Here is a 16,585-nt window from a genome sequence, read left to right on the forward strand (position 1 = left end):
CTTTCTCTCTCTCTCTCTCTCAAACACTTACATGCACACACACACACACACTTTCTCAAACAATTATTAAATGGTTTACAATTTTGTTTTCTTATCACACAGCTAGTCAAGAAACATTGGCAGTTCTCTTTACCCGAAGATACTGATTGAAGTGTTTTATAGCATGCAAGTGACAGACAAGCCAGCGTAGATAAATAAGCAGGTCTTCCATGGTAACTGCTTGCATAGCAATGTCACTCTTGCCAGATATATGTGCTTCACGCACAGCGGACAGCCGCTGCGCTCTTTGCAAGCAGTCCTTGTACTCATTCATAAGAACTCTGCACATTCACAGTCACAGTATAACATCAAAAAAGATGTTTGGCTGATCATACATTTTACCTTCTATATAAAGACAATTAAATGGTGCTTGTGAAGACTCATGAATTATAAAGTGCCATGTTTAAAATGAGCATTTTATGACAGTGGTGATAAATAGCATGAATTGCTTTAAATAGCCATGAAGAAACAATTGCTAATGATGAGATAGTTGTTCTGGACATTAGCAGGTAATGATAATGATTTTGACAATGACGATAAAGATTATGGCAATACTGAAGACAATAATGGTGGCAATGGTGATAAGAATGACAAACCATGTGAACACAATGTCATTCAGTCCATGTTTGCATTTGCATTTTCACACCCTTAAGATTGAGATTATTAGGCTTAACTTTCCATATGTCTTGCTCTAGAGATTTTGAACCACTTACAGTTTATGTCCCATAGGCCATTTGTTTTGGTTGGGGAGGTATAGGAGTGAGGAGTGAGGGGTATGGTGACAAAAAGGCTTTTTTTTCAAATGACACATAAAAATTGTTTGGGTGACATGAAGATAGCTGTCAACATGGCCACAACAAGTCATATTTTTGTATCACTTCACAGTAGCATACTTCTTTCCAAGTACTTGGCATGTTTCCATATTTTAATTTGGAGCTATGGTAAGGATTACTGTAAATGTGCAAGAGAAAGATGGCTTACGTGAGGCACTGGTGATAGTGAGGGTACATGTTTTCTATGGTGCTTGTATGTTCGCAGAATCGTCGCCACCTCAGCATGTACAGGTGCTTACTCTGCACCAGACTATGGATACGGTCCAAGAAATACTGCCAAACATTGCATGTTGTTGATAAGTACGTACATTTTACTAGCACACTTTGGATGCTGATGACCAAATGCAAGCAAACTGCTTACAGTTAAAGCTTAACCTCTTAACTGGGATGTCTCCTAGAGTAATGGGTTAATGGTAAGTACCATTGAATCAAGGTTTGTTTTTTTTTTTTTTTTAGCAAGAATAATTACAGATAATAGAAATGAGACAAAACAAAAAGAAAAGTGTAATGGTCCTCTTCAATTGGTGGAGAAAACTATGTTTAAGACAAATAATATGACAAATAATTTACAAGCCAAAACATTTGGAAGCTTTATTCTTTCACAACATAAGGCTAAGATAGAGAAAGTTCTTTAGGAACACATTAATTTACCCTATTTCCAAAAATTAAAACAAAATAATTAAAGAGACAGTGAAACAAATTTTTAATGAATGTGCAAATTATGTATTTAATGAGTGTACAAATATTCCTACCTGAAATGCACATTTCATAATCCAAAATAAACCAGGTATGTGAAATGAAATTTTGAAAAAGTTCTTCAAACACAGGAGAAGTTACTGGCTGTTGGAGAATGCAAAAACTTCCAGTCAACTTTGCTTCCTTTTCAGTTTAAGGGAAAGAATCATGTTCAAAAATGCTTAAACTAGTGGAACTATTCATTCTTTTCCTTTGGCTATGTGCTGAATACAAAAGACACTCTTTTCCAAAACAAAGCAACCACAGCAAAAGGAAAGAGTCAAACTAAATTTAGATAAATGGAAGGAGATAAATACTTGGGTAAAGAAGCTGGATGCAAAAGGGAAGAATATATCTGAGACATGTCTGACCTGGTAATATTCTACTCTAATGATGAACTGGCCAAGCTATGCATCTTAGCACTTTTTATCACAAATGTTTTATATCTTTGAAGGACTTCCATGGTATTGTATCTAAAGTGGCTGGAATACCTGTTGAAGCAGAAGCGGCAGACTCTCTTCTGTGTACTCGCAAGTCTCTGCTGCTCTCATTTCCATTTGCATTTCTTCTGCTTGAGACCTCAGAGGCTGAGCTTCACTCACCTGCAACATAGATAGGACCTCACCTTTAAAGAAAAGTAACTAATGTTTCAAAAAGAAAGCACATTTGAAGTTATATCAGCATACATAAATAAAGTTCAAACATCATATATCATAATAATAAAGTCTTAACACTGCCTTCAACTCAGTAGTAATAAAGCTGACTTTAAATGCTCTGCATTGAAAGCTAAATAATAGAATATTTGGTTACCATACAATAAACAAGTTTACTGGATCGAAACTTGTCCACATGAGTTCAACTTTATTACAGTGAAATGAGGCAAACATTTTACATACGACAATCAAGCTGTGATGCAATATTAAGTCTTTTTTAACTCAGGGTTTCTTGCCGAAGCCATTAAGTAAATATGGTTTTATTTTCACAGGACATGTTTTAGTAAAGTGTTAAGAGTAAAATCTCATTCAAGTCCTAGGTTCAGACAGATTCAAGAGGTTCTTTGAAGCCACAACTTTAAGTGGAATGATGAACACTAATAACCAGTTTTACCATAGATTAATTAATATACATGCAAAGATAAGTTCCTATGATATATTTCTGGTCACAAAAAACAGCAATTTCTAAATAAAAACCCAATACATGTGAAGAAAAACAGAGTAAGTAGCTATTAATTAATTAAAGAAAATTTATATAGCACATTTCCCTACTTAACAGAAGGCTCACCGTATATATGAGGAGCATTAAACCACCACACAGACAGTGTTCCTAGCTGGGAATTTATTTTTTTCTTAGACATTATTACAAAAAAATATAACAAAACAATGCCAAACAATGTTAAGTGAGGACTTGCTGTACATCAAAACAAGATAAGGGCATATATTCGTTAAGCAGACATATATCTGTTACCAGTTTTAATTTGAATAAATGTGTTTAATGTGTGTAAAAATGTGCCTTTTTAAGTAATTATGTGAGTTTGTCAAACCCATTACTTTCACCTTTTTGTTTTTGCCTTAATCTATTCCTTTACCCTATGAATAAAAGAAATTGGCTTTTACTATTATACATACCTGCATGGCTCTCTGTATAACCAGTGACCTCTCATGCCTAAAGTAAGCAATATCTTTAGGGAGTGGAACAGTGCTGTCAACACAAAATATGTGATAGCATGCTGCAGATTACAGTGGTGCACAGTGATGAAAACACAGCAATAAATGTGCCCAAATCATACTATCTGTCTGCAAACACAATAGGTGTTGGTGACATTTGCAAGCACCTGATATTTGCATTTGTCTCAATGCTTAAAACTGAAAGCAATCATCTGCATATCTTCATGCAATAATCATGGAAATCAAACATTTAAGTGGTGTGATAATTCCCCATAAACAAATTACTTGCACCTGTTAATGTACAATGTATATTATGTACATTAATGTGGCAGTTATAGACATGACAAAACTTCGTTTCTTTTACAAGATTTGATCTGACACAATTCATATTTTGTCAGATACAAATAATGTTACAATTTCAAACTTTGAACAAATATTTTGTTTAGTTTTTTCAAACACGACATCTCTGTGTCATTTAGTTACACTGAACCGTTGTGCATCATTTATCAGCTTAAAAAAGAAGCTTTATCCTTTACCTATGTCAAGAAAATTTTACGAAATAAAAGCTATAGATTTAAGTCACTGGTTCTCATAATGGCTCTATGGTGCATTAGTACGGGCAATTTTGACTTATGGGTTTTCAACAAGGCATTCTGATTTGCACCTATGGGGTCTGTTCTATAACAGTGGTGTAGATAGGAACATTTGCAGTATTTATTAAAATTCTTTATTATCATTAATCATCATTATCATCATCAAACAAGTTTTCAATGGAAGTAAAATGTAGAGCAGCAGAATGCACCCTCATTTTTACTTACCTTGTAATTTTTGGTATTATCCCATGATGCATTTCATTGGTTTCTAGTTCAGAGCACAGCTCTGCCAGTTCATGCTCTAGTTCTGCCTCTAAGTCAATGACTTTTTCAGATGAAGAAGGTACATACAGCTGATCTAATCGTAAGCTGGCCATTTTAGTGGAGAACTTTTAAAATATTTCCTAGAGATTATTCAAAGGATGTAGTTTTTGTCACACCCTTTGTGATCAATTGTAAGGGCCTATTTGAGTGACATTGTGTTCTGAAAGAAAGGAAGATTGACACATTACAAAGTATTATTTACACTACAGTTGCAGTTTTCCAGACTGCAGCACCTCCAGGATAAGATTCTAAGATGATAATAATAATAATGAGGTTTCATATCACAGAAAAAAGTCTGCAGCACACACTATCTCACACACACACACACATGCATCATAATTATACTGGGTCGTCCTGAAAGTTTCAACATTTTAAAATGTATGTCATATACGTTTATTATTAAGCGCAACATGTTTGAAATCTTATACCCATCATGGTTTCCCCTTTCATTGTCTACTACATTGATACTACTATTTTTTATGTCTTTACACTAAGAAAAAACCCCGTAAGTTTCAGATTTGGGCTGTTTGTCAGCTGAAATATCAAGTCATGAAGGTAGACTGCAATGTGTGAAAAATAGAATTTTTATGATAACAAAAAAGGGTCACTAAAGTTGCTAGATGATGGTGAATGACCTCAGTTCATGACAAGATCCTAAGCCCCACAAGAGCAAAGCTATTTCAGTGAGAAGGAGTGTGTTGACAGGTGTATGACACAATTGTTGAAGCTATAGAATAGCTCGTTCAATAGGGGTATATCACCGCAATTGCATTATAGAGCTATGAATCATTTGCATTTGCATGTGCAAATGGTAAGGAAAATGTTAATAATTACAGAGGACTAATACAGTAAATAGAAAGCCATCCATCAGAAACTGCAGACAGCAACAGCCGTCAGTGATCAACTATAGTCATTCAAAATATAAAAAAAATTCAAAACAGTTATAAAAGCTGAATATCAAAGTCCTACCTCACGTACAATAAACTTTCAGTTCTTCTGCTCTCTGGACATACTTGTGAAAGAGATGCTTTTAAGAAGAGAATATCGAGGACCTTAAAAACTGTTATAACTTTTAAGTGCCTTTTATATATATGTACTTAGAACAGCTTATATATGCGGTGTCCAGAGATTCAGATTGCTGAGAAAATAGAATAAATGTTATTTTCAAGTTTTGGAGACCTGTAAAGCGCACTAATCGCGATGTTTATTCTGGATAAAAGTGCTGAGCAGATTCCTGTGCTTTTAAAGTGGATAGTTCAAAACCATAATGTCTCAAGACAACAGAATGCAATTGTTTTACCATCTCGACACCTAGTAAGCTTAAAAGTATATAATATAGCGAACGTTCAGTCAGACTTTAATATCATATCATGCATACTTTATCGCGATTTTCACATTAGAATTAGGTGGTATATATATTTCCCAGAGAGAGTGAGAGCACAATTATAATGGTTAACGGCATGCAGTCGCCACTCAAATTTCAATGTTTCAATGGAAAATTATCAATTTTCAAAAATATAAATTCTAAAAATCTATATATAGTTATTAAGTAAAACACAAGAAAAAGGGACCAGAGGGTTTAAGAGTAAAAAGCACCTGCTTAGTGCTCTCAACAAGCCTACCACAGAGGCTTCCCCAGTCGCCCGGCAACAATGGCTAAAGCTACCCTTTTTTTTTCAAAAGCCTAGTGCACTATTTCCGGTTCTTTATAAAAATAATCAGTCCTCTAACCAAAGATACGAGATTTAGAATTGTACAAACGCTGTGTAAGATGTAACATATTAGAAGGCTTAATTAACTAAAAGAAACTCCTTTTCCCATTCTCTCTGGCATATTATCTGCAAATGGTCGCAGTTGGGTAAATGGCCTATAAGGCTGTGATGAACCTTAACAGCTTGATTGCGAGAGTGGCGTGCCCTTACTTGAGGTAAGCAGGTGCGATCAAGACTAATGAACTTTGGCAGCGAGAAAATAGCTCATTTGTGATCAGGGTAAATACGGGGAACGATCCACATAAAATGACAGTTCGTTCCTGGTCTAAGTCTCTGATCATCATCATCTCGTGGTCGCTACTAGATGTTCACCAATCAAATAAAAACATGCAGTTGCTTCAGACCAGGCGCAGTGTCCCACTACGTCAACAACGACTTAATCTTCTTCACGCTCTCTGGACAGATCAAAACGGATGGTTAAGAGATTGTGTACACCCCAACACTAGAGGGAGCAGTGGGCTGGCGGTGAACATAAGCGTCACTTTTCTGCACACCTGACTAGAGAGCGTAGATATAGAGAGGCTGCACTCCTTTGTCCTTATTTGTTAAGAAAAGTTGCGTCCCTTTGAAACGTGATGCTATCAGGGTGCAGCCTCTCTAAATCTACCCTCTCTGACTTACATCAGAGAGGACAGATGTAGAAGGGCTGCATTCTGGTAGCATCAGAGAGGGTAGATATAGAGAGGCTGCACTCTTTCTTTGTCCTAACTTGTTAAGAAAAGTAGTGACGCAGTTGCGTCCCTTCGAAACGGGATGCTGCCTCAGAGTGCAGCCTCTCTATATCTACGCTCTCTGACCTGACCACGGCCAGACGAAAAATGACACCACTACCCAAGGATTCCACCCTCCCGGCAGCAAGAATCCAGACCCCACTCCTCAGGAAACACAGGGTCCAAACCCCTTCCTAGCCTCTCGTCGTAACCAAGCTCTCTACGACCCCCCTCCTCCCCATAGACTACCCCATTTCTCCCACTCAAAACTGGCACAATCGCCCAACAAAACGAGGACAGGGCAGGCTACCCCTAGCCCTCCAAACACTAGACGACAGCTGTACTCAGAGGTAGTGACAAAGCAGTATCAGCCGAGCAACCACTGGCCGGACGACACCTTCGGTACTCCGCTGACCACACCTCCAAATGATCCCCCTCCAAATGATCCCCCAGCTTTCTGGGAATCTCCTTAGCCTGTTGCCTGCAGGAGACAACGGGCAGTCCTGGACTTACTGGGCAAACTTCTTCAACTGTAGTTGCCTATCTAGCTGGGCTATGGCCCGGTCTCCACTGATTGAAGATAAAATCTTACATTATCTGTTGTTTGGAGACGTTCTCTGGTCTCCAGACCAGTACTCATCACTCTGTCTCTCAGCTACATAAGACTGCTGTGATCTCTTATTTGCCTTCTTCAGTTGTGACTTGCCATCTCTGTGGACAAACTGGGAACTAATTGGCTGGGTTTTTTTTTTTTTTCTCTTCTTACTTACACTTGCTAGATTACATTTGTTTGCTAAATTCTTTCCCTACTAAAAACTTATAGGACCTCTTCTTTTCTCCATATACATAAACGATCTTCCTCTCCACATATCCCAATCATATGAAATGTTTGCAAATGACACCACAATACATGCACACCACCAGATTGAGCCACTTGCTTCCCTCCTACAGCTGAGCGCCTACGAGCTTCAAGCTTGGACTGATTCCAGCCACATGTCACTCAACCCCCAGAAAACTAATGTCATGCTTCTAACAACTAGACAGAAAAGACAAAACCTAGCCACTCCATTTCCAAGTATCCAAATCGGCTGAGACCGGACTTTCGCCCGCGAACTGCGCCGCCTCTACGGGTTAACATTCCGGTCACAACCGCTGCCGGTGGGGCAGTCTTGGCATTAGGATGTGTGTGTCGATGAAAAAGATGCCTCATGATTAGCTTTCATTCTCAATTTTTTTGATTACTTGTATTCGTTTGTCCATTTTTCTTTCCAGTTTCAAGGGGGAGCATAACAAGACCTTATAAATATAAATTGTAGGCAATTGGATTATCATTAACACGACCTCTTATACATTTTTAGAAAGTCACAGTGTGGTTTTTTCACTACTACAGAAGATATAAAGATCTACATGTGGTAAATTTAATGAAAATATAAGTATATACAGACTATTTTAGGGACTTATCTCCCTTTGGGAGTAACTGCATTGCCAAGTCACACTCCCTTGCCTCCCTTTGTTTTATGCGGCAAGAATTCCTGTGACCACTACGGCAGTATAGCAATGTCTCAGATTAATCCAATTCTGTTATATTGTTCCGATAATTCTTCGGATGAAGAAATGCTAGAAGTGACATTAACTTGGGAGAAACCCAAATCAAAGAAAATAATACAAAAATTATCAGCAATTCATTCCTGAACCACTATAATTAGTAGGAATAATAAACTATTATACAATTATAACCAGTGAAATTAAAATAATGAAATGAAATTGTTTATGGTTATTTGATTTTTATAACTGTTTATTGCTTCGATTATGATTACGTGGTGCTGTTCAGGGGCCGACTTCCACAAAGGGCTTTTTCATGTCGTCGGAATTGTTTTGATCTTGATGTAGATTTTCTAACGTAGATGTTGCTAACACTTGATGATTAACTGTTTTAAAGAAGAAGTTGAATCATGGAATTTTGTTCATCTTGCTGTTGACATTACGACATAGCTGTTTAACGGTAAAGTCATGAAAGGTGGCATGGAAAGATATTTTTCTTCTTACTCAACACATGCACCTAGCTGTTTAACTGTTTTGACATCGCATTTACAGTAGGTGTTCACAATGTTTGCAATATATATATACTTCGTCTTTTACTCAGTCACGCACAAAATTATGAGAGTTGAATACACAGATAACCAGCTAGCGTGCATGATGCATATCATGAAGTAAACTGATGATTACAAGTCTTCTACTCATTTGTTTCCATTTTGCCCATGTACTTTATCATGCGAGAGAAAACTTTAAAGAAAAAGTTATCTTTCCATAGAGCCATTAAGAAATCATGACCTCTACTTGCATCGGTCATGTGATCCGGCAAGACATGGATGTTTTCGTCTACATCAACATTAAAAGCAGTCTGGCAGTGAAAAAACTCGTTTATTTAACAAATCTTCAGTGTGGGCTTATAAAAGTTAAAAAATGATTGGTGTGAAAGCATTTTTTTAAAAGCAATGACGTGTTTCTGCAATATTTTGTAATTCACAAACATCTGTTGAGGAATGTTCAAACTGCAAATAATTACACATGAGAAAACAGCAAACATGACATTCCATGAACTCTTGGTTAAAAAAAATAATAAAGGTAGGTAAACATTAAAACATTTACTTTTTGTTATAAAGCACCTGTATTTTTAACGGCAGTGACAGTGGGTGAATGATTTTGCTGTAGAACTCCGATTATTTTAATATTTCTTTATTGTGTTCAGACATCTAAAAGAGGAGGAAATATTTGTATGATGAAGGTTGTGTATCCCTCATAATAAAAGCAGAAAGACTAATGGAATAGATACTCAATTCATAATTAAAATAATCAAAGGGCGAGAGCTAAATGGAAAAAAGCATTTTCCTGCTTATTTTATTTCTCGTTAATAAAGAATTGTCATATATTGTCACCAGGGCAGAACTTTAGCATAAATGTAGGTGGGCATGACAGAGGTGCCCGTAGAATTTATCCAGTCACTGGTAATGGTGCAATCTCATTGGAACAGAGGGTAATGGGGTGTGGAGCTGTGTGCCATTAATAAAATACTCTTTAATGTTTTATGAATTGAATATGGATAGTATATGTGTTTGGGGGAGGCTTTTTTTTTGGATCAGTTAATTTAATCAATGATGTGTTGTAATGAATCTATGGGTGATATGGATATTTTAACTTTTTTTTTTTTTGCATTGCTTAAATGTAGTCCCAAGTATAAAATGGCAGTTAAGTGTGATGTGCAGAACTACAGCTGACTTTGCATTTGATAAATTTGTGAAAACATCATGGAACAAAAAAAAAAAGGAAGACAACAGAAATGGTAATAAGTTGTCAAATGATAACCCGCTGAAATAGTTTTATTCCATGTACATAAATGTAATTATCACAGAAAACAGTGCACCAAAATTATGCAAGAATGACTATTAACAATCACAGCAACCTCATTTTTGAAGTTTTGTTTGGTAAACACAACAATATTTATCTTGCTACGATAAAGAAAAATAAACATATTTATAAAACCTTTAAAATTCATTAAACAGGAGTATTTTTTGCAAATACATAAACTCATCTTGATAAATATTTTGTGCAGCAGTTAAAAACAAATTTGACAGATATATACACCTATCTGTTCCTGCATCTACAACTTTCCATTTTCTCTTTGGTACTACATGAAAATAAGTTTTAAACTTAAAAGTATTCTTCAAGATGGCTATGATAGCAAAAAAATGATCAACCAGATCATTAAGATACACAATGGAATTCAGAGGTATTATTAATCCTCTTTATGAATTCTTATTTGTGAATGCTAGTGCAACAGTAAGAACTTTTAATCAGCTGTTCTGGGCTCAGATCTTGTCTTGGGCAAGCTGTTCTTTCTCTGCACATAGGAACTGTTTATCTGAAGTATAATGGTCATTTAGTTCTCTTGGTTTGTATGAGAAATTCTTCATTAGTAATTTGCTTGACCAGAATATCAAGAATATCTTTTTATACCTTTATTTTGAAAGGTCTCTAGTTTCCACTTTAATTTTTTTTTTTTTATCTTCTAGTATTCTCTTCCATCAAGACCAACAAGGCATTAATTACTTCAGAAGTAGATTTCCAAATAATTGTAAATATCAATCACAAAGAAAAATTCACAACTACTGCAGTTAGAAGACTCTATGTTTCTTGGTGTTTAGCATTCTAAGGCTGCCATTTTATTTTAGTTTTTTTTTTTTTTTTTGCCATTGTTATAGCTGTAAACATAAGACTGTGAGGAAACATCTACATCACCATCATGAATATTGTCATAAATAATATGCACGGTGCTGTAAACACTTAAACACAAAGAACTTTTACTATCTTCTTCATAGCATTATATGCCATAATATGCATAAACATAAAAAAGAAAGTTGAATGACAAGTGTTTCTGTTGAATGTAACAAATTATCACAATTACAGAAATGTAATTAGTCTTGGAATAATGTAATTCCATTTTGATAAGAAAATCTGTAATTACTTTCTCACCAAAATTTTATAACACTGAACTGTTTGCATAAGGTGTACAATTCTCTAAGAATCTGTATAAGAATAAGCACATTTCAGGCTAAAATGAAATTGATGAAAGCTGTGTTGAATTTTGCTCTAATTAATGATGTTTTACCAAAAATATCTGTTGATATCTGCTGAGGAATAGTGAGCAGGAAAAAATGTTTCTATAATGTGAATTCTATAATATAAATTAGTTTCACCTCAAGCTTACTGTACTCATCAGAGAGCAACACACATGCATTTGCTTGCAAGGATGTATGCACAGATGAAGGGAGAAAAACATGACTTTTCTGCCTTTCGTGATGCTTATCAACATGTGTTACTGGTAAATTCACAATAGAATTATAAGTGGAACACTTATTTCATAAAGTTCTCTTGAAAGTTTATATAATCTTGGATTATGAATGATTTATTTGAAAGAAAATGCCTAATATCTACCTTTTCTAGTTTAAATATTTTTAAAACAGGAAAACAATGGTTTGAGAGTGATCATTGCAGTAAAATATTAAACTAAAATCCTGTCATCACAGGAAGAAATAACTAGCTTCACAGAAGCTTTTGTGTCAAAGGAGTAATAATTATGCATGTATCAGACTAGAATATTATTACCCTAAAGTTTATTTAGCTTTGTTTGGCAGGGTATGTGAAATAATAATACTAGTACACTTGTACATATCTCTCCCACAGCATTAGGCCTTTGAATACGAATCAATTATATCAACAGTAGAAGTTGTACAACAAATGAACAAAGTGAAAGTTATAATAGATGATGTGGAATAAAAGCCTGACTGAAACATGGCCTAGAACTCCAGATGTTTCTTGGGCAAATGTGTCTCAAGGGCACCTTTGAAACGTCTGCTGATAGTATATCACATGAGGGACAAGAGTTTCAACATGTGTAGTGGTTAAAACACTTGCTTGTCATCACTTCAGTGAGCGGCTCAGGGTTCAGATCTCATCTCAGGACACTTGTATGTCACAAATAAACCAACCAATCTAACAAGTTAATGCTGATTGAGTAAATATAAATTAAGGTTTCAATGTTTACAGATGTGGCAAAATTTAAGATGCTGTATGTCAAGAATTAGGCCATCAACACTGTGCTGTTTACAATGTTTTATATTCCAAAGTACTTTTAACAGTTCCATAGCTGTATAGCTTCAAAACTGTTGAAATTGAACAATAGAAATACAAAATAATAAAAGAGAAATAATCTTTTGTGCTAGTCAGCAGTTGAACATGGTTAGAATGCTACCACTAAAGCAAAAACTTGAATGTGCTGGAGGTAAATATTACTCTTCAGAAAAAGAGACACACAGAGAACTTTATTTTTATGTGTATATATATATATCTTTGAATAAATAAGAAATGAAAAAAAGTCTAAATACATTTTCAATGTTCTGCCTGAGCAGTATATCACAGATATGGTTTATGCAGCCTACCCAGAAGCTGCCTGGTGTCTAGCATAGCAAACCGTATGACAATACTGATGCAAATGAGGTACACTTTCCCTATCAACCTGTGTCCATCAATGTTAGGGTTGCACATTATGACATCATTGTTGCTAGGCAACAGACATTCAGTGGACATTCATTTATGGCATGAAGGAATTCAACAACAAAAAACTGAGAAAGACATTAGCAAGATAATGAACTAATAAAAAACAGTGAACTGAACAGATGATTTACAAAAGACCACAGACTTATGATGAAATAAATACAAATAAGAGACAAGTAATGAATATGACATTCTTTTCTTATAAGTCCTGCAGCTTATAGTGTTGATGATGTCAGGCCCATCAGGTGCTTTTCGAATGTTTTGCTTGGCCTGACCCAGTGCCACCTGGCGAGCATTGCTACCAAACTCGAGAGTGTTGCATGTTTCTGCAAAATTCTTGGCATCAGGGCTTATATTCACAAACAAGCAGGCCTGTAGATAAATGAAATATCTTTTAAACAGAATTACACCAATGGGTATTTCAAAATAACAAATCATTTACCTCTATCTTATTTTCAGTTTCAGTTGGTTGAATGATTTGATGTGTGAATAAAACTTTTTCAAATACTTTTTGACTTTCTTCAATCTCCTGACATTGTTATAACAAAGCATAAGAACTACTGCAATAAATGAATATGTTCTCTTTTTACCAACAGGAGACAGCATAGTGTAGAAAGAAAATAGTTTACTCAAAATTTTATCAGCAGTAAAACTCAAAGAAACATAATAATGGCAACTGCTAAGAAGATGACTTCATCTGCACAACTCTCTGCCTAATGCTTGGACTGGCGTCACTTGCAAATTTGCATTTATTTTAATCAGCTGACTGACAATATAGCATAGATCAAAAGATCTTTACTTGCCTATTTTCTGTTACACTTTGTAAAGTTTTGACTTCTAAGCCTGTTGAAAAATTGTTCTATGTTGCTCATCCATCCATGCCTTGATTGGTAATAGCTGATCACCAGAGCTAGTAAAGCTGTCCCACCATTGGAGACTTGACTAGATGCAGCACTGGCCAGAGTTGTGCCAGCTGTGATGGTCATTTATGTTGCTGAGCAGGTTCTACATGGAGTGGCAAGTCCACTCCTTCATATTCACCATCCATTTCTTTCTCTAACCCTGTCAAGTTACAAGCTGCAATCTGGTTGTGTTGATGGATGTTGAGATATGTTTCCAGTGGGAAAGTATTTAGGTCACTACAGAACTCAGTCTATTGGTTTAGTACAGCCTTTTCTTCTATGAGAAGGTGAACATTGTTTCTGCAATGAACGACATTTTTTTGATGACCTGACTTGCCGAGGGTTTTCAGTAGTTGATAGGCACCCCATGCCACCCCTTCTATCTCATGGAAAAAATAGCAGATTAGAAAGATATTGTGTGTTAAGTCCTTTTATAAATTTCTGGCATCTATTTAAATTATAGCATGAGAAAGACTGACCTTTGCATCACCTCCCAGACAAGGCCGAAGTATCTGTGTCAGTTTTGAGTTTCGGTAGGGAACATGAAGCTGGCTGCCTCTTAATGCTGTGAACACCTGTGTAAAGTGATCAGGATGATTTCTGTCAGCATTATCTTTCCTGAGAAAAGCCATGTTAACATGAGACTTTATCATAGTTCTACTTTGCCATTTTTGGTATTTTCTTTTGAACAAATTCTCCCCCTTTCCTCTCTTCCTTTTTCTCTCCTTCCCACATCATGCATAGTTACCTGCCCAAGAGCTGAGAGGGACTTATTAATAGCAGCAGCTTCAACAAGGCGTTGTCCACTTGCTTCTGTCTTGCTAATACGCTCTGAGCCTGCCAAGTCACACAGCGTTAACACTCCACTTGAGATAGCACCACTTACTTTGTCAACCCCAGACACTGAAATTCTCAGTAACAGGTGTGATCGTGAACTGTAGAAACACACAAACAAAAAGAACAGATTTTTCAATGATTTCTTTGATAATTCAAATATATCTTAGTTAAAGTTATGCTTTTGCTGATTCCAAGCAATTTTAGATGAATTGTTGAGGTTTATTCAACTGACAGATAAATGACAGGAAAGGGCTACTTGAGCAATGATTAAAGGACTGGCAATTGCCTATCAAAAGTGTGCTGATGAAAATGTACTTTTAGAATGCTGTTGCCACTGGCATAACCATAACAGGCACAAGCCACATGACCATTGTCGTATCCAATGCATATCCTGGTAAAGTCACTGACCTAGGGTAACCCAGACAAGGAGATAATCTGAAGGGTGGTGTTACAGGTGTGATGTCAAAAATTATTACAAAAGAAGCTCATCCTGCCCAGACAGAGGGCAGCACATATAGACCTAGTTCCAGGGATGGAATCAGTGGTTAAGGCCAGAACACCTTGGTCTGTGTTGTAGTTACTATAGCCTAGCCTTTTGTATAAATGTTTTAAAGACATCATTAAATCTCTAGATTGATAGTCTAAATCCACTTTCGCCAGGTGCTACCTGACACACCTTGCAGCTCATTCTGAGTCTCTGAATGCAGTATTATCTCAGCAACTCAGCATGTTGCCACAGCATTACTCATCTAGCCTACCCTGTCTCAGTAGCTCACTTCAATGCAGCCTCCTATTTGGCAGCCGGGCTGGAATTGAGGTATGCCTTTTTTTCTGATGCTGAAGCAGTAAACTACTCCCTGTATAGACAACTACTTCCTCCACCTGTTGTTTATTCTCTATACAATAATGCCCCAGCATGAAGAAGAATTAACATTACAATTTCTTTCTTCGACTACTTGCCATATGACATGACAGCTATTTCCCGCCTACCTTCCAGAATAATGAATAATAAGTGTACAAGTAACTCTTTAAAAATAGCATGATTACGAGTTTTAATTATAAACAATACTTAATGCAGGATCTTTTGTCCAAAGGTGAAAAGTTTGCTGTTAATAATTTGAGATTGAACTTCATTGAGGAGGGGAAGTTTCCATATCTGATGGGCATCCTGTTTAGAGTCAGTTACCTTGGGCTAGATGTTTGACCCTGTTGTAGTCTAGATGCCAGTGACTCACAGTGTGAGGACAGTGACCTTTTGGCATAGGCAGGAATGCATGTTACTATAGGGTAAGGGGAGACAAAGATAATAAGCAAAGGGGTGGGAGAGAGATTTGCCAGTTTGTAAGTAAACCAGGCTGCTAGTGGTTGACTGTGAGAGCAAGAGAAAATAAGTGCTTACACATCAACATGATACTACAGCATCTGCTATCTCCATCGCCATTTGACTAAAACATAACCCCCAGCATAATGGCATAATTTGTTCCAAAATGGCCTTTCCTCTAGTGTAAATAGCTCACCTAGTGGAGTTCATCTTTGTTTCTGCCACTGAGCGATTTTTGTCTCCCATTTCCATAATGGCCTTGACATCCTTCACTGACTCCACCACCATCTCTGTGATGTCTGGAATCCGAATCTGGTTGCCAACGGCATGCAGTTCCAGAACTTTACATTCAGATGTCAGAAGGTCCTGTACTGTCTCATTATAGATCTCCACCATTGACACCTGCATAAAAATTCACAGAAAGGACAGCAATTATGCTTAAGGGCCAAGCCAATCTGATGGCTGGTACCTGTGAGCAGAATTAAAGTTCTTTGCCTGACAGCACTAGTGAATGAGGATACAGTTAAAGATGTCAACAGTTTTCAACTGATTATGTCATTATCAACTTTTCTTTCTATGTGCAAAAATAATCTTACATCCAGATAGTCTGGCATGATGATCAAAATATTTAAATAAAAAGTATCCAAGCGCAACAATAATTATAATAATAAAAATGATAAATAATGAGCAGCTTATGAAGTGCGTGATCATACTCATTAAGGAGCATGTTCTCAGAACATGATA

At 36.3% G+C, this 16,585-nt stretch overlaps 2 protein-coding genes across 2 annotated transcripts in view; both read right to left on the bottom strand.

The window, feature by feature from the left end:
• LOC112571766 overlaps positions 1-6,467 on the bottom strand; it is a 27,605-nt gene extending 21,138 nt beyond the window's left edge. The window contains 6 exon segments of the mRNA XM_025251040.1: positions 134-320; positions 1,021-1,145; positions 2,099-2,209; positions 3,233-3,305; positions 4,090-4,348; positions 6,111-6,467. Coding sequence (XP_025106825.1) covers positions 134-320; positions 1,021-1,145; positions 2,099-2,209; positions 3,233-3,305; positions 4,090-4,241 — 648 coding nt within the window. The 5' untranslated portion in view covers positions 4,242-4,348; positions 6,111-6,467.
• Positions 6,468-9,866: 3,399 nt separating this feature from the next.
• LOC112571860 (kinesin-like protein klp-3) overlaps positions 9,867-16,585 on the bottom strand; it is a 29,642-nt gene continuing 22,923 nt past the window's right edge. The window contains 4 exon segments of the mRNA XM_025251204.1: positions 9,867-13,153; positions 14,163-14,258; positions 14,432-14,618; positions 16,038-16,243. Coding sequence (XP_025106989.1) covers positions 12,878-13,153; positions 14,163-14,258; positions 14,432-14,618; positions 16,038-16,243 — 765 coding nt within the window. The 3' untranslated portion in view covers positions 9,867-12,877.

Source organism: Pomacea canaliculata, linkage group LG9 (assembly GCF_003073045.1).
Source record: "Pomacea canaliculata isolate SZHN2017 linkage group LG9, ASM307304v1, whole genome shotgun sequence".
Classification (NCBI taxonomy): domain Eukaryota; kingdom Metazoa; phylum Mollusca; class Gastropoda; order Architaenioglossa; family Ampullariidae; genus Pomacea; species Pomacea canaliculata.